Source organism: Argentina silus (genome assembly GCF_951799395.1).
Source record: "Argentina silus genome assembly, chromosome: 5".
NCBI lineage: Eukaryota > Metazoa > Chordata > Actinopteri > Argentiniformes > Argentinidae > Argentina > Argentina silus.
This window is the reverse complement of record NC_139659.1, coordinates 14,407,087-14,430,147: the sequence shown is the minus strand read 5'-3', so window position 1 is coordinate 14,430,147 and position 23,061 is coordinate 14,407,087. Positions and strand designations below refer to the sequence as shown.

The 23,061-nt window shown below is 44.1% G+C and overlaps 1 protein-coding gene across 1 annotated transcript in view; it reads right to left on the bottom strand.

Annotated features, from left to right (window-relative positions):
• LOC310804726 (transcription factor 4-like) overlaps positions 1 to 23,061 on the bottom strand; it is a gene marked incomplete at its 3' end in the record, with an annotated part of 103,980 nt that overhangs the window by 15,298 nt on the left and 65,621 nt on the right. Inside the window, exons 7-9 of the mRNA XM_083670044.1 lie at positions 19,148 to 19,212; positions 6,521 to 6,650; positions 5,587 to 5,636 (exon numbers count right to left, since the gene is read on the bottom strand). Coding sequence (XP_083526170.1) covers positions 5,587 to 5,636; positions 6,521 to 6,650; positions 19,148 to 19,212 — 245 coding nt within the window. The remainder of the gene's footprint in view (positions 1 to 5,586; positions 5,637 to 6,520; positions 6,651 to 19,147; positions 19,213 to 23,061) is intronic.

Genomic DNA, 23,061 nt, shown 5'->3' with positions numbered 1-23,061 from the left:
TTAGAGCATCAATACAATTATATACAATTATAGCAGGCATACCGACATCTTTTTTTTTTTCTAAGCACAACTGCTGTTCAGAGAGATTTGGAGGGGTTTCGTGGACAGCAGAAGACGGCCATAATGAAAAGCCAACATTATTGAAGGCAGAGGGCGTTTTTTGTAGGCGTTTGTAGGCGTTCAAATTATTCTCAAACAGCACGGCTAGCTCCAGTGGGATAGGCTCAAGCATATGCAGCTGTCTTTCTCTCTCCTCTCACCCTTTCAGTCCAAAACCATGAGGTCATCTCATGCTCCATTCTTTTGCCCTAAACTCTGGGACTCTCTCCATTTCGACTTTTCCTTGCTGTACATCAAATAAATAAGAGGTCCAGACGGGGCTGACAGGTAAAAAAAAGAAGAAAAAAAAGACACTGGGTTCCTGTGTACTACTGAGGGGTAGTGTGTAGTGTGTAGTGTGTAGTGTGTACTAGCACTTCTACTGGGGACAAGACTGTTAACACTGTTATAACCCTCAAACACAAAAAAATACCACTTGGGGACAATTGTGAAATTGGTGATTTTCGACATTCTGTAGTCAAAAAGATAAGGAAAAAGTCCTGAGGAATTTACCCCCTATGATGTCAATGGGGGTAAACAACATATTGAATTAATTGATGTTGAAAAACTACAGCCACAAACACATTCCGTCTGGCTAGAAACTCATTGTAGTTTCTGGAAATAAACTACAATGACATCATAGGGGGTAATATCCTAAGGACCTTTCCATCATCTTTTTGACTACAGTCCGTAGAGAATTGCCATTTTCACATACTGAATGTAGACACTGGTTTGGTGCTGGAGATATTGAATGTGATGTTAAAAATTGGTGAAGTGTCCCTTTGAGGCCAAAAAGTGGCTCATTAATGAATAAGTGAACAAATGGATGAATGAGTGTAAAAAATAAATACATTTAATACAAAATAAAATGTGTGAATAGAATGAATTACATCGTTTAAAATCTTTACTTGACGGATAGCCCTTCTAGGGATTTGTGGGGGAGAAAGGGTGAGAGAGAGAGAGAGAGAGAGAGAGAGAGAGAGAGAGAGGGTGGGGAGTGGGTTTCCCCAACTTCATTTCCGTTTGGATTTGGGGGGAAATCTGTCGCAATATATACGCGAGTGATTAGCAACGTGTCAAGAGATCCCTTTGGGCCCCAGTGTTTCCCAGGCCTGAGGAGTGGGCAGATCCATTATAATGGTGTTTAGCATTAGGCCCTCACAGCAGGAGCCATAGGATTTAGGCGAGGCGCGAGCCTCTCTCTATAACTGTGAGGGGGCGGGGGGGGGGGGGGGGGGGAGAAGAGAGAGAGAGAGAGAGAGAGAGAGAGAGCAAGAGGGAGACAGACAGCAGGCAGCTGAGAGATTCTCTCTTCCCCCTGGTCCGACGCCAAGTATCGGACTGCTCCCCTGTCAATTCCCCCTAAAACCCCACCTGACCCAGCACCTCTGGTCACGTCACCTCCTACCCACACAGCGGCGGGCCAACAGAGGGGGTCGCTTCTACGTCACATTCAAGAAAGGCTTGACGTTCTCATTTGCTGTTAGTTTTATTTGTTGTTGTTTTTTTGTTTTTTTTTCCGCCTGTCCCCGTCCAGCCTCCCGTTTGCGTGTATCGGGTCCAGTCGCGGTGAAGTCTAGGATGCCAGCTGGACCGACAAACAATTAAGTTTACTGGATGTCTGGGGAACCCGGGGTCTAGGATGTCTGGGGAACCCGGGGTCTAGGATGTCTGGGGAACCCGGGGTCTAGGAAGTGTGGGGAATAGGAAGGCAGTGTCGGCTCAGGGCTCTATTGTCTGAAAATGTCATTGCGTGACATATGCTAACACTGTTAGTGAAACCACAAGAGCACTGTTAAACCACAGTAAACTATCCCAGCCACATAAACCTGCAGTGGCCATGCCTTTTTCATATGCATAAACTCGCAATTTGTCTTCATAATTAAAAGAAAAAACATGGTTATTCTATGGCTAATCCTATAGGAAAAGATGCTAAATACTTCACTCATTGAGCTCCATGGAGACCATATGTAAATATTCCTGTGCTGGGGCCTAGGGTTGTATATTGCACAAACAATACAATTTGACTGGGACATAAGATTCATACCTTCTGCCATGACAAGTGACAGCATGCTAATTCTGAGAAATTTAGATTGGTGTAAAACAAGTTAATGAGGAGGGCTACATATTATAGTACAGAGTAGGTATCGCATCTGACTTACAATGCAATATTCTATTAACATACCGCCTCACAGGGTAATGCTATACAAATACATACAGGTGTATCGTATTTTTTTTTTTTAAAAAGAAGGTGAAGGAATGGTGGACATGCAGTAAAATGAAAATATTCTATGTATAGATATTTTATAATTAGATTGTGAAGAGAAAGAGAAAGGTCACCTTGTCCATGATCATAATTATATGAAGTCAGAACTTAGTGTGAATAACAAAGGCATTAAAAATAAATCATTTTTATGTTATTAATACACATATATGTATAGATCAGTCCAAACCCAAACCTTCCTAAAACAAAAGCCAGAGTGGGAAGATATGCAATGCCCATAAGGGCCTGAAGGGGGCAGAAAAGCTCACGGATCAGCGTTGGTGTTCACAAGAGATTACATCCCTATTGTGCCTTCTGCTAGACCTAACTTAATTTAATTAACGCTGTCGACTTTAAACAAAATCAGATATGAACTCGGAGGAACAAAAATAGCTCAACGCAAAGGAATTAGTGGGCCCAGGTCCAGACTGAGACACACCTATCTACATCTAATCATTCTAGCCTGCCATCCTTCATACATGGTCGACAAGGACACTGTCATACATGTCTTATCAATGTCTGTAGAAAAGGATCGATAAGTCACCACACGTTAAGACATTAAAGTCTGTCCTGTGACACTTTGCAGAGAGCTTGTATTGAAACAGTTATTAGGTAGAAATACTACTACCCTCACCACACCACTACTATCAATACTACCTTTCATTCATCTAGTAATATGTGGAAAAATGACAGAAATACAACTAGTTATAGTAAACGACTTAACCAAGCTCTGTCATTCATCTAGAATTTCTTGTAAGGACTCATGACTGTTTAAACGATTGAAACCATTTAAATATGTTTCCATTTAATGAAAATCGAATATCTCTCCATCTCTCGGTATAACACTGTCAATAGCGAAGCAGCAAAAGGGGGACCAAAACTAGACTCACTATCGATCTCATCAAATAAAGAAAATTCACCGTAAAGGGTTAACACAATTCTATACAATGATATATATAAAAGAATCTCTGGAACTCTAGAGTTGGAACCCAGTTGTAAACTATGAAGAAAAACATAAAGGAGAAAAAATACACATTCTAAGGGTAAACTGCAGCCTGCTAATGTGAACTAATTTCCTTTTGATTACCACATTATTCCAAGGTTTCTCTCAGGTGACAGCGTAATTGTTCTCTAAGTAAATCAACTTGGTAAACACGTTTTGGCACACAATAATAAACTTGTGGGATGGGGAGAAAAAAAAAGCCTTTGAGTGCAGTTGCAGATGACGAGTGAGGTCAGAGGGAGATGCTATCTGAAGCACACAACGGTCTCCAGCATTCTGATGGGAAGCTGTTTTACCATAAAGGCTTTCAATTAAATCAAACAAAAGAACAAGTTACAGGTGCAGATAAAGAGTGACTTTAAGAAATTAAGAACATTTGGCAGGTGCACTGTATATGCTATCTACTACATGTATGGCAATTTGGAATGGTACACTGTGCCACTTTAGGTGCACTGATTAATTATGTTCAAAATGCATTTCTAAATAATGAGTATGCTTATATATATATATATATATTATTTATTTTTTTCTAAAAAATCTACCTCCAAAGGAAATGAAGGCAAGCATGTTAAACAACTATCCTATTCATCAAACATGGTGTTGTGTAAAATGGATGTTGTTTCCTTGTGTGAGGATTACAAAATCAAATGTCTTTTCTTAGTTAAGAAAAATAAATAACAAAACATTAAGAATGTGACAGATAAAAGTCATTATCTCAAATCAATATTTTTTGCAACTGATTGAGATGTAAAATATAAGATAGTAGATTGACTATCAAATGAGCACTTCATGATAAATATGATGTGACACACAGTATGCACTAAGTAATTTTACAGAATAAAAGATTAATTGTCAAGGAATTATTGCCTCTTTTTCCTAAAACATATTAGCAAAATATTAAAAATGTTTAATTTCTAATGAGAAATATTTAATTGATAGGCTGACTAACCTGTGGTGTTATTCTCAATTGATACAAATCAGTTGCAAATATGATGTGTTAATATTAATTGTTAATACAGTATTTATGATGGGCAAAAGTAAGATAAAGCCAATGTTAATCTGTGTTGAACCCAATTATATGCACGGACCACAGCTGAGCAAGTTACTTAAGTCTAGTGGTCGAATGCGCCTTCGACCCAAATATAGAGAGACTAAATCTCAGGAGAAAAGGAATGGAATGACTTAAACGGAAACGTATGACTTAACAGACATTGAACATGCAAACGCTTAAAATGTCTTTCTTTTCTAGGCCAAAGACCGCACGACATTACGTAAAGGAGGAGAAAATCTAAACAGTCAAATATTTCTCCAACAGGCAAAGAGAAAGAGAACACCTGTCACAAATACCGGACCAAAGTGTCCAAACAGTTACCAGATTTCCCTAAATTCAAACGGACGACATCTGACCTCTCTATTCTGTACCTGACAACGCAATCGACCGAAATCAAATGTTTATCTAAAAGGAAGGAAGAATCTCATAATATCACTTGAGGCGTACAAAAGATGAAAAACGCTGGTTTTCCTGAATGTTTCTTTGGGAGTCTTTTCTTCCTTCCTCTTTTTTTGTTTCTCCAGCGAGGGAAACCAGAGACAATAAAGCAGAAACCTACTGCCTGCGAGTTTCCCACAGAGCTCAGAGACTGCAGCAAAGACTGCAATGACATGCCATACATTCTACCATCATTAACTTCCAATTAACTGGAGAAGTCTTAGCAATAGCCTTCTCAGCACCATACAATGTCCTCTCTTAGACATTTCTACATAATGGCAACCTGTCTCGACTCTTCAGTAACTTGGCTCCCCAATAAAGTGTGTTTGTATATTTCGGAAAACCTTGCCGTTAGGATAGGATCTAACGTACTGTAGGTGATTCGATGTCTTTGTACACACTGTAATATACATCCTATATGTAACGTAAAAAGTTACAGCCCTATATACAATTATTTTCATCATCAAATGATGATGGAAAATGAGTGCACAAATACTTGAAAAGACATCTGTTGTTTCTAATATAGGATATGAAAGCAGCGTGTTGAAAAGATAAATCATCATACAAATTTGAAAGATGATTTATTTATTTAGTCCACTAGTATGCACACCATCTAGGTAAAGGCTCATATCAATATGGCCTGACCCAGTGCATCAACATACCTGACCCAGTGCATCAGCATTGGTCACACCAGTTTCCCAAACAGTAAAAAGGCAAAAATCAATCACTCACCGAGGAAGGCAAACCGGGGGGAACTTTCCGAACTTTCTTTGTCTGGACCTCTGAAAATAAAAATGATTAAACACAGTTTATTGATATGACATTTCTGACAATTTTTATTATTATATGTTTCCTACAAGAAACCTTCACATGACAAAATTGTACAACTAAATGAACAATCTAACTACAACGTTAAGAATGGCTTCATATTGGGGGCTGACAAAAGACACCGGGGAGGCCTTAACATGTCCCTTTGTCATGGTTCATCCCAAGGAGAAAGGCTGTATTCTATTTGGGAAGAAAGGGAAGGTGAGACTTTGATAGAAATGAAAGGGACTGGAAATTGGCCCTGCGGCTCCCACCCCTCAAGGCTCTCACTACAAGGCCTGATAACTATTGTCATTTCATTTATTATTTCTTCCTTCTTTTTATTTTATTACAAAAAAAATAAAATGTGTCAAAACGCTGAAGGGCTTGGCTCTCCTAAAAGTCGGACAAAAACATACCAGCTTAAGATGGATTCAAAGGCCAAGTAGACACAGGTTTTTTTTCATTCCGTAAAACCAACAAATGTAAAAAAAAATTGCCCTAATTTTTCATCCATAATAGCTATTACTACATTAAAAAAAGGAAAGAAATATATCTTCATGAGCAAGAGAAATGTTGTATTATAACTATTTTACTTGATCTAGGAAGTGAAGTATCCTTCAGTATCAATGTGTGATTGAATGTGAACTTGCACCACAAGACTACAACAAGGTCCAGACCCAGTGAGAAGCGCTGTCGCCTGTAAACGGGCTGTGACGTGAGACATGTGACGGAACAAGGCAGCTAGCCCCGACCCACGCAGGGTTCCATAGTGGTCACGAGGAGAGTGGCAGGAAGAGGGGGATGTCGAGAGGAAGAGGAAAAAGAGGAGAGGGGTGAAGGAGGTGAAGGAGCTCACCCATAGAGTCGTTGTGCATTGGTCTCCGGCGGGGGTTGCTGCTGTAGTGCTGGTAGTACTGGGAGCCAGGCTTGGTGGGCGACACCGCCCCGGGGCTGCCCATGCCCATCTCCCCACCCAGGAGACTGGGCTGCAACACACACAGGACAGACAGACAGATGGACATTAACATACAAACAGCACCAGTGTCTCAATCAACCCTCTCACAATGTGCACAGGTATTCTGCTTCTGCACACAGAATATGCGGCCCACGAATTATAACACCCACAGAATTATGTTGAAGGCATACAACAAACTTTAAAAAAAATTAAATTTCTTGATATAGGTAGCAACATCTGGTTTCCACCTGTGATCTTTTTCAGATTTAAAAAAAGGTGAATTCCCAGCTGTAATGTCGAAACATAGCAGACAGGTGTAGGAATAGTAATTAGACACTGATATAAAATATATACACATGTAAAACCCTTTGGAGATAAATAAATACTTCATAGTTGATATGAAGTCCATAAACTACAATGTCATGGTTGAGGCTTCAGCACTTAAACCACTTTCAACACTAATACTGACAAATATGTGTTCATAGTTTCTCTCTAATCCAACCAATAAACAAACAAACAAAAAACAATACCAAATATTTTTTCAAGACCATAATATAAAAATTCAACAGGTCTAATTTCTAAATTACCTCTGAGAGAATAACCCAACAGTGTCCATATCAGGAAGTCCCGTCAAATAATCCCTGTCAGTGGAGGCTCTGATGGCAACTACTGCCTCGGCTCCCTGAGAAAGTACACTTATCCCAAGGAGCCACATCTCCTGATTAAACTTTGCACGGCTAACATTGTTCTCTTAATTAAGTTCAATTATTCAGCAACAACAAGTGCGTGGAGGTTCGTTAATTTCTATGAAAGAAACTGAAAGAAAAAAACAAAACAACCAGCGGCGGACACTGCTAGGAAGCAGACGAGCCAGGGAGTCGTGAAGCAAGAGGGAGGATGAGCGCCGGTCCGACTCCCCCCAAAACTTTATCCATACTTCAACTTTAAGTTTCCCAGCGAAGTGAACTAATTAGTGTAGTTGATAAAGTACAGAAAAGTGTTTGCCCTAATCTAAATTCCAATCACTGTGGCCTCTCACAACAGACTTAGTAATGCTTCACTAGAAGCCCATTCACATGCAAAACACCCTAAATAGGCCAATTACAAGGCCGCTCATGGGTTCCCAGTTAACCCACTGAGGACAGGGGGGGTTGGGGATGGGGGGGGGCGAGGGGTCTCAGGCTATGCTAAAACAAAAGGACCCTTGTCTTAAATAAAGTCAGTCACCCCCCCCTTCCACCCCCACCTCATCCCACCCCATGTCCTCTTGTATTTAAGAAGATTTTTTGTGGGGTGAAGGGGTGTAGGAGGAAAGATGGGGGGGGGGGGTGAGAGGGGGGGGGGGGCTGTCTGCTGCTAAAACAAAAGTGGCGCATTGTCTACGAGGCATTTTCTCAAGCCCCCACGTCGCCCCGGCAACTGGGTGGCAGCATCGAATTCTCATGCCTTGCTTCCTCTTACGCCCGATCTCCAAGGCTGACGACAAGCCTGTACCCCAGCTGGCGAGCCAGTGCCAGATATTAACAAAGATAAATGACCAACACCTGAACGGCAGGGATCCCACCCTGTGAAGGATTAGAAGACTCCAGCCTTGGCATTTGGAACAGGGGGGTAGGTAGTTGTATGCCTACTTGGGCACCAAATGATGATTACAAAATGGAGAAGACATTAAGGTAATTGCAGAAAATGCCACTGAAAAAAAAGAAGAAGAAGGAAGTAAATAATCTGAAGAAATCCCAAATAAATTAATAAATGTTGTTTCTCCTGATGCTAGTCCTCTGGCTGGATGTCACAGATGCAGGAGTGGATGGCAGATACGAACAAGCATCGTCGTATTGTAACTCCCAAAGGAGAGCAGGTCTTCTAAACCCTATGGTGACTTGGCCACTGAGGAGAACCATAGACTTGGGCCCAGTCCTTTGTAAGTTCCTACTCCAAGGCACTTTGACCTGATAGTTCATAATAATTACTAATTTCTCTCACAAATTGCAGCAGCTACAAACGTATAATATAACGGAAGTGGACAGTTGAAGGGATGTGGTTTACCACAGAAATTTGATTTTAGAATGAAATATCCCATTAAAGCTGTTCATCAGCCAGAGTACAGAGCTATTATTCCACTGCTAAAGTATTCACATTGGCTGGAGTGTGAGTCATATTGAGGGACACATTAAAGAGATGAACACTCAACAACAACTCACTACATCACAAAGACATGGGAGTTGTCTCACAAAGCATCACAGTACTAGTACCCACACTGTGTACGGACCTGTTGTTTGTTTTCTTTGGCTCATTGAAGTAAAAACCTTGAGAGAATAACAGAGAGCTCTTATGTGGCAGCAGCACAGGTGTTAAAAGTGATGGAAGAACTGTGTGTGTGTGTGTGTGTGTGTGTGTGTGTGTGTGTGTGTGTGTGTGTGTGTGTGTGTGTGTTTTGAGCGAGTATGTGTGTATACCCTATGCAGCCAGAGGCTGTAGTGAGCTGGTTGGAGCTATCCTGCTGCACATGTTTGGACTGGATACCCCCTCCTCCCCTCCTCCCCTCTCCCCCTCTCTTCTCCCCTCTCTCTCCTCCTTTCCCCTCCCTCCCTACTCTCTCTCCTCTGGAGGTTGCAGGAAATTGATGGCATCTGAGTATTCTCTCCAGTCACGCGAGGGTGGGGGGGTTGGGAAGGGGGGTGGGCAAGGCCTGGGCCGGAGTGAGGGAGTAGGGGAGGAGGGAGTAGGGGAGGAGGGTAGGGGGGGAGATGCTACGCAGGAAGGAGTCATTAATTATGAGGAAGTGCTGGCGAGGCATGGCGCACCTGTACGCTGGCTTCAGCTGACTCGCACACCAGCCAACCGACGTAGAGCTCACACACACACACGCACGAACGCACACACACGCACTAACACACACACACACACACACACACACGCATGCACACACACACACATGAACGCACACACACACACACACGCACGAACGCACACACACACGCATGCACAAACTCACACACACACACACACACACACACACAACACACACACACACACACACACACACACACACACACACACACACACACACTCCACACAGCCCCAGCTATCCTCAGAGAGTGGCCCCCAGCACTGCTCAGGAACTCACACCAGCAAGGAGCAGAGTAGCACAGAGAGGTTGAGTCCTGTCTAAAGGGAGGAAACTCAGACACACACACGCACACGCACACGCACACGCACACGCACACACACACACACACATACACAAACATGCACACCCCTCCTTTCCCCTCACCTCCCCTCCCCTCCCCTCCCCTCTCCTCCCCTCCCCTCCCCCAGTCTCCCCTAGCACGTCACGACACCAGACTGACCACATACAGTAGGAAGCACCTGGTGTTCCGTGTCTATCTGGGGCTGACGTCACACAGCACAGCCCGGCCTAGTGAGGGGCAAACATGTGCTAGTGCTGCGGTTTGTTGTGGTCTCGGCCCATTGAAACCCCCTGGGGTTGATCGCACAGACACACACACACACACGCATGCACAAACACACAGACACACACACGCGCGCGCGCGCACACACACACACGCACACGCACAGCAACAACAAGGGTGTGACTGCTCTCCAGCGACTCCCCCCCTCCCCCCCCCCCCCCCCTTCCTCCTGCGTTCGGCGGTGCATCGCCGCGCCATCCCAAGCAGTTCAAAGCGCTTCGCCTTAATTAGCTAGCACGCTTCGGTTGACGAATAAATAGCGATCATTTAAGAACACTTAAAAAATAATCAGACAGTACATTACACCTCGCAATATCTGTCGTCTTCTGTAACCAATTACGGCTGGCGCAGGCAGCGGAGGAGGCCCGGTAGTCGCGGCCGTCCCCTTCCCAAACAACAGAGAGAAGGAGGCCTTGGGTAGACGCTCCAGGGTTATGTGGCCACCTCAGCTAACCCTGCCCCGGCTCGGAGTCTGAACCATAAGAGGGGGACAAGGCCGAACTGACGTGAGATCAGTGTCTAGGGTCTCTCTCCCTCCCTCATTGCTTTCTTTCTCTCCCTCCCTCCCCTACTTTAAATCCTTCTACCTTTTATATCTGCACTAGGACACCTTTTGTCAGGGAACACAAATGGCTTGTTAGATTCTATCTAAGACCGGCCACCATTCTAACAGGAACAAACACCTCCTGCTGTGTGTGGTAGTGGACACAGACACACACACACACACACACACACACACACACACACACACACACACACACACACACACACACACACACACACTTCACCGGCGTCTACATGTATGTATGAGAACCCAGACAGACAGACACAGCTGGCTGTTGTTTGGGAGTCAGACTGTGTGGTGGGGAGAGTAAAATGGTACAGCGTGTGGAGCACCAACATAGTACGCTCGCAGGTGGACTGTAACTCCCAGTCTGTGGCAGCTGGACTGGAAGTATGGGTCCTGGCTGAGGACACACCGTGCAGAGTTGCTTTGAATTCCAAGGTCTCAAGGGGTCGAGGGTCATACGAGTGAGTGCACAAATAGGAGCATGGTGACGAGGGCTGAGCATGTGGAGAGTGGACGAGAGGGGAGTGTGTGTGTGTGTGTGTGTGTGTGTGTGTGTGTGTGTGTGTGTGTGTGTGTAGCATGTTCTGAGAGAGTGGGAAGTGAGTGTGTGGAGTTGAGTGCAATACAGCATCTGCTCCCCATTGCTCACGGCTGGGCTGTGTGTGTGTGTGTGTGTGTGTGTGTGTGTGTGTGTGTGTGTGTGTGTGTGTTGTGTGCTTTAGCCCATTCCCAGCTCATCAGCACTATCAGCTTATAAGGATGGAGAGACCCTCGTCCCCCCAAAACACACACACACACACAAACACACACACACACACACACACACACACACACACACACACACACACACACACACACACACACACACACACACTAATGACACAGCTGTACGTAAAGAACCATACTATAAACCAGCACACATACACAACAAAAAGTTGTGCAAGAAATACAAAACGTGTCGGCCTATTTGTATATTGATCAGCCCGTGTCTGCATGCAAACACACACACACACACACACACACACAAACACCGCCCCCCCCCCACCCCCCCACACACACAAACACACACCCGGTTCGCCCCTCCCCTCCCCTCCCCGCTCGCTCGCTTGCATGGCAGGCAGGCAGGAACGCATCAGGAACGGTTTAGCGCGGAAGACACCCGAGCTCTTCAGAGGAGTAGGCGGGGTGACAGCTCCACAACAGGCAGGCCTCAAAGCCCCGTCCCTGACAGCTCAGCTCTGTTCCCCATCCGCCAACAGCTGTTCCCCGCTGCACTGCGGCCAGCCCTGCCGTTTGATGTAGCAGCGTGGGAGAGGGGAAAGAGTTAACACGGGCTAGGGCTGTGTTAGCGCTTAGCATTCATCTCAGGGAGGTGACACCCTGACGGCCTTGTCTCGTCTGGCCTGGGGAGACCCCGATGCTGGGTACGGGTCGGAGGTGGGTGCAGGCGGGGTGGGTGGGTAGTGTGTGTGTGTGTGTGTGTGTGTGTGTGTGTGTGTGTGTGTGTGTGTGTGTGTGTGTGAGAGTGTGTGTGTGCGTGCGTGCGTGTGTGTGTGTGTGTGTGTGTGGATGAGCCACTGTCAGGAGACTAGCTATATTCATGCTGAATGTGACAGCTTTGCAAATGGGTGGGCTCGCATCCGCACTCATAGACTGAAAGTAGAAAACGAATAACACACGCAAACACACACGCGCACACACACACACACACACACACACACACACACACACCCTGGCAAACAGTCGGCTGTCATCCAAACTGACACATCCACAGACAGCCACATTACACGTGTAAACACACACACACACACACACACACACACACACACACACACACACACACACACACACACACACACACAATCCACAACCCCCCCCCCACACACACACACAAAATCTCCCACACACACACAGAATCGAAAAATAAATGAGTCAAACCGTGTTTTTAAGTGAGTGTTATGATCAATAATAAAATAAAATAATCTGCCCATTTGTGATGGCAGATGTGTCTAAATTATGCCAGAGAGTCTCCAGGGAGGGCCCACAGTGGATCTTCAAACTGGAAAGCAGCTGTTGAGGATGAACATCATACCACACACATGTTCCTGAGCTAAATAGACAGAATAATAATAACAGCCATGTAGTGTGTGGAAGAGGCGAGCTGTCCAACCCCCTTCAGCTGCACCACACAGCCTACAGACGCTACAGAGGAGATGCATGGATGGAAGGACTGCTCTGTTTTAATGTGTGTGTGTGTGTGTGTGTGTGTGTGTGTGTGTGTGTGTGTGTCTGTGTGCGTGTCTGTTTGTGTGTGTGTGTGTGTGTGTGTGTAAGGTGTGTGTGTGCGTGTGAGGTGTGTGTGTGTGTGTGTGTGTGTGTGTGTGTGTGTGTGTGTGTGTGTGTTTCTCCAAGTTGTAGCGGGGGGTCTTGCTGACAGCGCCTCCCAAGTATTATCACAACTGATAAGGGAAAGACGATAATGCTCAGACGAAATCCCCCCCCCCCCCAGCTCCCCCCCCACCACCACCACCACCCACCCCTACTGACAGTCACCTAGCGACCTGTCCCAGAATCCCCCTCTCTGAGGCCAGCGTTAATCCCAGCCTCTGTGGGTCTGAGTGGCGCGGTCCTGCTGATGCAGAGCGCTGCTGTCACCGGCCTCACGCAGGCCAATGGCTATCATCTATTCCCCCCCCCCCCCCCCCCCCCGGGTCATTATCTGACATACGCTAACTAGCCTAGCGTGCTACCTCATTGACATGTACCGTAGGCACACATAGCTAGCTATACACATTTGGGCAAATATTAAAAAGGCCCTTAGCCTAGCACGCTAGCTTGTAGACATGTGGGCACCTAGAAAAGGCCACTTGGATCGAATATAATCCTAGGTTGTTTTACGGTGCCATACGCAAGACACTCTATGTTGTCGTGTATGTACTGTAGCAGTGCGCAGATTAGCGATGGTCAGCAGTACTGTTACAGTACCGATCGTGTTACGACAGTAAAATACAACAATAGAACCTAGACGCCTAGACGCCAAAAAATTGATTCGACATTCAAGGTTGGGAAAGAAAGAAAGGGCAATGTTCATTAACTAACACTTTCCCCCAAATAACTGAGGGATGTGAGAAACGAGAATGCGAGGTGTGTGTGTGTGTGTGTGTGTGTGTGTGTGTGTGTGTGTGTGTGTGTGTGTGTGTGTGTGTGTGTGTGTGTGTGTGTGTGTGTGTGATTTCTACCTCCAGTTCTGAGTTAGCCTGTCTGAGCAGGAAGCTGTGTTGGATGCGTCTCAGTGAACAGCAGGTGAAGGAGGAGTTGAGCCCACAGTCATATCACTCTTCTCTCCTCTCTCCTGCCTCTTTCACACACTCTAAACAGGCTTTTGTGACTGTGCTCTTAACAAGGGACAATTAACGCTTTAACACGCGTCAAAGTGGAGTGGTGGTGGGGAGACGCTTGAAAGACAAGCAATAAACGGTGAAAATCACAGTTAATTCATGACCTATTCAAACAACAAACAAACGCATGGAAGAGGTGTGAACTGCCTTAGTTTGTTGTGGATAAAAAATTGTGTTCAATTTGTGTTCAAAAATCAATTTTAATTCTGAGAACATATTCCACTAAAAGTGGCAACGAAATCGAAAGATAAAAAAACATATTGTAGTATGAATGACTAATTTTCCATTAAGAATACTCAACTGATAGCTGTGTAAATGTGACTTTTTATGTAAGGTATATAGGAATGTATGCATTCCTCTGTGTGTAAATACCACACTGAATCGAATCGAGCCCCTGCTATAACAACACTCTTGGCTCAATCACAAGGCTATTCTTTAGAGCTGATATTCAGCTCAATAGCAGAAGATGAGACTTCCTCTAGCCAGACCTTCCATTTGCTGTTCTCTCAGCCAAGTGGGCCTGTATTTCCTCCCAAGACTCCATTGGCCGGGGCCCGCGGCCAATGAGAACAGAATTAGGGGTGTGCTTCGAGGAGGAGTGGAGGACAGACAGGATGTTGTGAACGCTCAGATTGCTTGTCCCCGTTGTCCTTTGCCTTGACCCCCCTCGGTAACCCGATCCCAGGCAGAAGCCCCTCACAGGAACCCAAGTCTTGTGCGTGCGTGCGTGCGTGCGTGCGTGCGTGCGTGCGTTGATGATGGAGAGGGGAAGGAGGGTGGAGCAGCCGCCATCGGTCTTCCACACTAACACATTCCAAAGATGTTTCCGCAGCAAAACGCCTCGTTGTGGACTCACACTGGGGGAAAACGTCTGAACAGCTGGGTGTGTTGTTGCTGAGCACAGCCATGCCTGGACCTCTTCATTCTAGAGCTGCCAGTCATATAATGCCTTAGGACCACTCCAGCTTTACACATTTAAATTCCTCCACAAAATGTTAGGTAATAAAGAATCAGTAGCAGGTGTCGTAAAGGTCCGATGAAATATTGATTTGGTTGGAATAAATGAATCAAATGAACTGATTCACAAAAACATTTAAGGATGGCAGCCAAGAAGTGCAGGGAGGACATGAATGTTTGATCAACCCAGGCACATTCATCCTCGGCGAGGCAGAGACCGCAGACTTTGCCAACTCCCAGACAGCAACAAAGAAAGGAAGAAAGAAAGGGGCCCACACTAAAGACAGCTTAAAAGCAGGGCTGAGACTTCCCACCAAACTTCCAGGAGGCTGAAAGTGACAGCGTGCTGGCCCATCCATCTCTCTCTCACACACACACACACACACACACACACACACACACACACACACACACACACACACACACAGACACAGACACAGACACAGACACACACACACACACACACACACACACACACACACAGACACAGACACACACACACACACACACACACACACACACACAGACACACACAGAGTCCCTGTGGGCCGGGAAGGCTCTGCTGACCAGAAGAAGCTTGGTACTGTAGGAGGGAGAGGGACACATCACCACAGCAGAAGAGGGGGAAAAAACGCCAGGATGACTTTTGGTGGGACTGGGAGGTCGTACAGTACTTACTAAAGGGGTCTGATAATCTAAGGTAAGCCTAGCTGGATAGTTAAGATGTAGACTAGAAATGTCTTCAATTTGAAATCAATACCCTAAAAAGGAGGTCACTAAACTCAATTTACAGGCCTTCTAGAACATCAAAATGTTCATGCATTTAAACAAAATATATCAAATCAATACATTTGGGAACATTTAAGGTGGACAACGTGATCTCTACATACGGCCTTAGGCAAGGGATTATTCAATGTGTGTGCTTTCACTTTAACAAGACGGCATCAAAAGGAAAGACGTTTCAGAGATCAACATGAACATGTGCTATAGTTCACTGAAAAGTAAACCCACACAATCCTTCCTAATTCAGTTTAGCCTTGTTTACGATACCTACGACACGCTATGATACGAAACCATTTCACTTCATTGCCCTGCCTTTCCTCTGAATTTCTGTATCTGTGGGTGACAGAGAGGGGAAAATCGTAATTCTGAGCAAATAATCTTCCTCGATAAAAATAAATAAATAAATAAATTGGGGGGGTGAACTTTGCTACGGAGACTAGCAGCCAAACCTCGAGGAGAGTGTCCCTGCCAACCCAGCGACAGCTCCGCGGCGGAGAGGAAGAGGCTTGTCTTAGTGTGAGAACACATCAAACTGGCAGCAGCCAATGTTTCCTCCGCTTTCTTCCCTGCCTTGGCTGCAACCTGAGCCTGTGCTGCTGCCTGTGAATGCCACTCCAATTCCAGATCGCATACTTTACATACCAGCCTGGCATCCAGCCCTGCGAATCCGCCACATACTTTAATAGGTAAATTCTTTGCTCTAAGCCCCCTGTCAGGGTTCAAAATGGAGCCCTCAGCATTTTCAGCTGGGAGAGGAGAGTACTGTAGTCTGGACCTGGAGAAAAGAGCTTTTGCTCTCCTGGTGACGACAAGTGCTAGCTCAGCTTGAGCTGAAGAAGCCCACCACAACTGATTTCTAAGGTGATAATGGAAATGTAGGCAGGCATTTTGTGTGTGTGTGTGTGTGTGTGTGTGTGTGTGTGTGTGTGTGTGTGTGTGTGTGTGTGTGTGTGTGTGTGTGTGTGTGTGTGTACTATATATCTATTTTTCCCGTTATACTCTGACGGTAGATTTTTTTTTCTGCTTATGCAGCCTGTTCCTCCTGGTTTGCTGGCTGGCCTCGGCTCCCAGCCAGAACCCATTGGAGAGCAAATCGAACAATAAATCACTGTGGGTGATGCTGCTGCTTCTCCGCCTTCAGCCGCAGACACAAAGAGGCCCTATTAACCATGGGCAACGCCAACCTCAACATCAGAGGTACACACAAATAAAAACAACATTGGTGACGGCGGGCAGCTTGCCGTTAAAATGTAAATCTGAGTATAAAGGCCATATAGCAGGGAGCACCGTTGTAACAAGGTGAACTGTGGAGAATCTGAGGTTCTGAGGAATCTGAGGATGAGGGTCGTCCCAGTGTATTTATTGGGGACTTTGTCTGGGATAAATATCAAGGAGTTTCGTAGCTTCAAATGTTCATGGTCAATTCATGACAAGTCATGGTGAATTGGTGGTCAAAGACTGTGGTGGGCTGTGAGAGTGGCTGGTCCACTCTGCCACGCAGTCATCACATCTAAGTCCTGCTTTTGGCAGAGTGATTTTCACTGATTAGATTGATTCAATCGCTGGCATCAGTCCCCACTGTCCTGTATAGGTACACACAGCCCAGTCCAAGAGCTCAGCTCAGAGACAGCAGGGGTCAGGGTCTGTGTTTAGCTAGCCATCCAAGACCCCCTTTTCGACGTTTCGGGAGAGGTTAGGAGGTACCCATCAATGTCTACCAGAACATTATAAGATCTATGTCAGCCATTACTAACTAACAAACTTCTCCATCATCCCTTACAAATGTACTCTGACATAAAAGGCCTTTAAAACCTATAATTGAATACCACGTTCCTGGATTCTTTACTTATTTTTTCCTAACTAATGCAATACCCGTGCAACTGGCACACTTGCATGCAGCCTACGTCAGACTGAGTGCTGATGAGAGCTGGGTCTGTGGCAACCTTGCAGTGGTTTAATATGTAGAGCTTAGGAGAGTACTGAAGGACATGACCAAACACCCGGCACTGCCACATAAGGCCAATTTCTGTCCCCATGCCAACAACACATGAACACAAAAAAACCTTGTGGCCCTTTAGCCTAAAGCGGATTCAGAATTCCAGGCAAAATGTAATGGGATTGAAGTTAGTTGTATAAGGCTCAACACATTGTTGTAGACAAGGTGAAGTGTAGCACACTAAGAATGCTCAAATTAACTTTTGAGGCCTATTCAACTGCAAAGAAAGCTCCATGGATTTTTTGGTGAGGCTTAGATCTCAGCTGCATGGTGCCATGGCCATATCTGCTACGTGTACGTCAATCAACCACATTTAGCCTTCTTTCTGATGCGCTTGTCTTGTCGGCTGTCAAAAAAGATTAATTTCAAAGGAAGATTGAATTTCGAGGAGCACTCAGTAAAAGCATACCCTCAACAACCAAAGGACATGCGTAGCATATTTCCTGCTAAAACACCACAGAAATTCATTGACTGGTTATTCAGTCAAAAGTACAACCTATCATTATCATGTTGAATGACGAAAAAAAGATTCTTTAGATATGATCTAAAACAAAGTTTCAAGATACATTTTGAAAGTCCAAAACATGGAAACAGTAAGTAAGGGTTTGAAAGAAGGCAAGATTAGTACTTAAAAAGTGGATGAAATCCCTCTCCACCTCAGCAGCAGAACCAAATAGCCACATCTGTATGATCCTGTAATTATCTATGTGCATATTTTAATGAAGACATATGGTCTGATGAAGCTATGCATGAGATTACTGTATATTTCTACACAAGAACAAAGTCAAATTTAAGCTGCTGATTACTAATGAAACCACCTGTTGCTATCAGTGGTTGCTAGGCAAATAAACAGTTGATCGGTTGAGATGGAACTGTCCTCGAAACTATCTATAAAAACATTTAGAGAAGGAAAATGGTTAAATAATAAATAAAGTAAGTTAGACTCAATTATACTAACACGTTGTTGGATAGGAATGTAGCTTTGAAATGGCAAGTAATGGAAAAGAGCTTTACGTTTTTACTTAACACATGAAATCATCCACTTGAACAAAATATATGTATATGAACAAAAACCTCTAAACTCCATGAATATACAGTTACAAAACCATTACTAAATTACTTAATTACTATATAACAACATGCTAATACAATGTTGTTACTAAAGTTATTACAGTTACAGTATTACACTTAATGTAAAGTATTAGGATACTTGGTTCCTTTCTCATTAGTCTAGGTATCATAAAATCCCCAATGACAACATAGCAAAGTATCAAACCAACTCCAGAATTCTCTCCAAATAGTTCACAGAATCTGGCCTAATGGTGCATTTAGATGTTTGCTGACATTTACCTGATGGCAGCCGTGTAGGTTGGACTCTCTTCCGTAGGAGTAGGATCCCCTCTCACCCGTTTTACCTGGGTGAAGAGAAGAGAGGAAAGCCATTACAAAAATGAACCATCCTTTCAACAGAATGACAGAAAAACCTTAACCACTGGATAGGGGTCCACCTCTGAAATTCAGAACACACTGTAATGTAGACTCTTAAGGTTAGAATATTTGTACGTTCCACAGGCTTTGAGTTCCAAAACAAACATTCTCAGGCCTCTAAACAATAACAAAATGCATAGATGTTCTCTTATGAGCCAACATGACAACAAACAACAAAAGCATTCTAAAGCCAAACCAACAGAGGAACTCGGCTTCACTGTGTGTATACATCATGTGCTATGATGCTCTAGCTAGCATTAATTTCCCAGCGCTTTGTGTGTTCTACCAAACGGACATCTGGTATGGTGTAGATCCACACACGGCCTGCCTACTTTGTGCTACGAGATCTGGGTTCTGCATAACTGTCTTTCATTCCTCCTTCTCGACAAAACGGGTAACTTCTCAAATGCAAATCTTTCCATTCAATATAAGACGGTTCGCCAAGAACAAAGACACAGATCGCAGGAACAAGACACACAAAATGTTAGTATCAAATACGTGAATGAACGAGTACAATTATAACAATGTTAAAGCAACATCACAAGATAACATAGAGGATTTGAAGGACTATACGGTAGGTCTACGTGATGTCTTTGAATGGCGTTGAAAGGAAAGTCAAGCAGCCATACAATATTGCATACTGAAACCTGGTTAGAGCTGAGGGGAGAATGACACTCCAGTGCTCAACACAGACCCTTACACTCCAATAGTGGATGGTAATTATAGGCCTAAACCAGACCATGGTCGGCTGGATTTCTGCTTCCCGTCCTCAGCTTTGCAGGGCTGCACTCGGACAACTGCCAGCTGTACTACATTGGCACGCAGACAAAGACGCCCACACGCTTGCGCACACACACACACACACACACACACACACACACACACACACACACACACACACACACACACACACACACAAACATACATACACAGGCACTTGCGAGCTGCACACACATAAAGTATAAAGTATTTACTGACGCGAGTGCGCGCACACACACACACACACACACACACACACACACACACTTCAACACTTAGAAATTCCTATCCCCTTCTGATTTGACTTTGTATACACCTTAGGCAAATCTAAGGAAATAACTTGTGAAATGAACCTCTCCCCTAATTTACACTTTACTATATTTTGTTACTGACATCCTCACACCATATAAATATCCATTAAAATATCATTTGGCTTGCAAAACACACAAACAAGACAGATAAAATAGAAGCTCTTTCTCAATCGGTGCTCCACTAGCTCCAGATCAATGCAAAACAAATGTCAAATGTCATATGTCATCATTGTTTGATTGTCCATGTCGTCAATCATGCTGCGGCAAAGCTGAAAATGACTTCCACTGGATATAACAACTGATCTGCTGACCTTTCAACCCCTGGATCTCCAAGCATCCCAGTGCATGCATATTACACACACAAACAAAAATCCCTGGTATTTTAATTTAGTTGTAAGAGTACCTCAGGGTTTACGGATTGGAATTACAAGAGCACAGAACAGGCAGCCTCGGTAAGGTCAGACAAGAGTTCATGGCCCCTGTCACATACTGTACGTACATCCTGTTGGATATCTAGCGCACCCACACACACACACACACATGCACACACACACAGACACACAGACACACACACACACATGCACACACACACACACACACACACACACACACACACACACACACACACACAGACACACACACACACACACACGCACACACACACACAAAAACACACACACACACACACACACACACACACACAATAAATGGTAGACACAGCATTCAGTTGAAGTATAAAGTACTGGAAAAGTCTACAAGAACATGGTTCAATTTTTATGTGCTATAAATAAACCAAATAGATTAGTTTTGCTTTCCACCACTTAAAGCAATGCTTAAGCACTTAAAGAATTTCTAAGAAACTGGGGTAAATGTAAAAGGTTGTGTGCAAAATATTATAAACAAATATGGTCCGTTATTAGTAACACTGTGAGGCAGCAAAATTCCCAAATTGTTTTCAGAGGTTTTGTTTTCCTACTGAGGTTCGTCGAGACACTTAGCTCAGTGTTGCTTGGCTGCCACCTCTCACCAGTACACCAAATCCCTGATAATCCACCAAACTGGAAGTCAGGAAGTGGAAATTAACTCCATCACAAAGCTGAGGCCATAGAAAGAATGCAGTCGTGGAGAAGTGCTAATGCGAAAACTCTTGCATCGAAAAACATATGCCTGAGCACAGGAAGGAAAATCATTCCAAAGCTATGGAGAGGACACTTGCATAGCACTGGCAGTTGTAAGTGTATAATAATAGTTGATGCCCACATGGGCGGTGCGTATTCAGGGATCTAACCATAAGCCATTGTTTAGTGACTGGACCCAAAGATGAACATTTCATTCAGCAAAAAAAGGTTGCTACATGGCCATGTTTACTGGAGATTAATTAACCTATAATGAAGATAGGTTTTAGGTTCCAAACTTCCCAGGCTGACTCGACGCCGACATTCCTGGGCTTTGTTGGCATTCTGTAGGCGTTAACTGTGACAACAACTGCTTATTAAATGTTCTTCAGAAGGATGCTGTTTAGTCATATTTAATAGCTTATACGGCTCTAAGGTCCAAGATATGAGAAGATAATCCTACCATGTCAACATCTTAAATATAGGGTAGAACAGTAGCTTCAGTATCTCACTGGTCAGCAGTAAGCACAACATCAAAAGGCCTACCATGCTTTCTTATCAAAGCTGAGTAACAATTCCGATGCATGTAAATACATTTTTTTTTTTTAAATTATCTAGTTGAACGTCCCAATTATCATGTTACTGTAAACACTGCTTCCGTGAGTGACTGCTAAAATAAACACTGCTAGCAAAACCTCAAAGCACTAAAAGGATAGTGCTATAAATTGTACTGGAAAGGCAGTGTCATTGAGGAATTGTTTTGAAAAAAAACTGTATAATTTCAAAAGACCTTGCAGATATCAATGAAAACACTTGCATGTGAAAATTAGATTAGCACACTAAAATCATGTAGTCAGTAATGTTCTAATTAGTTAAATAAAACAATACTCCGTAGAGGCTTTTCAATATAATTACTGAAAACAAACAGATTTTTATCTCACAGCTCAACTGTCTATGGTAGTAACTACTTCTAGTCATCCTTCAGATAGCAATTCTCTTCAATAGCCAAGAAACATGACACACGCACAAATATTCCTATGCGAGAGAAAGAGATTTCATTTTCCAGCGTCTCAGCTGAGCTCTGCCAGTACGCCATCGTCAGATGTGGCAAGAGCTACCCTCGGCCACAGGCAGACTAGTACCCCCAGAGACGGTACCAAATTACGCTGCGAATGCCTTTAGGAAACGGAGTGGTCTGACTAAGCCATATTGGTACCCCTGAACAGGAAGCAACTAATTGGGAGTGTATGGGAAAGATGTGCTGGTTTATTTATCCTACTGTCAGTTCTGGTGCAAAATGATTTGTTTATGTTACACAAGAAGACAATGTTTTCAAAATGTTGCAAACAGAACATCTCCGTCACCGACAACAATGTTCACATTTAAGAGATACAAAAGCGAAGGCGTCCTGACTGACAGAGCCGTACGATTATTCCCATAATGAACAATCATTTCAAAACGACGTCTCTTGACAGGCAATTTCTTCTGAAAATTAAGCTGCTAATGTTTTTTCTTCTCTCCGACAAGAGAACAAATGTGGAAGGCGTCCTATGTGCCCCGGTGCATGGACTTCCCCTGCACTTTAATCCCA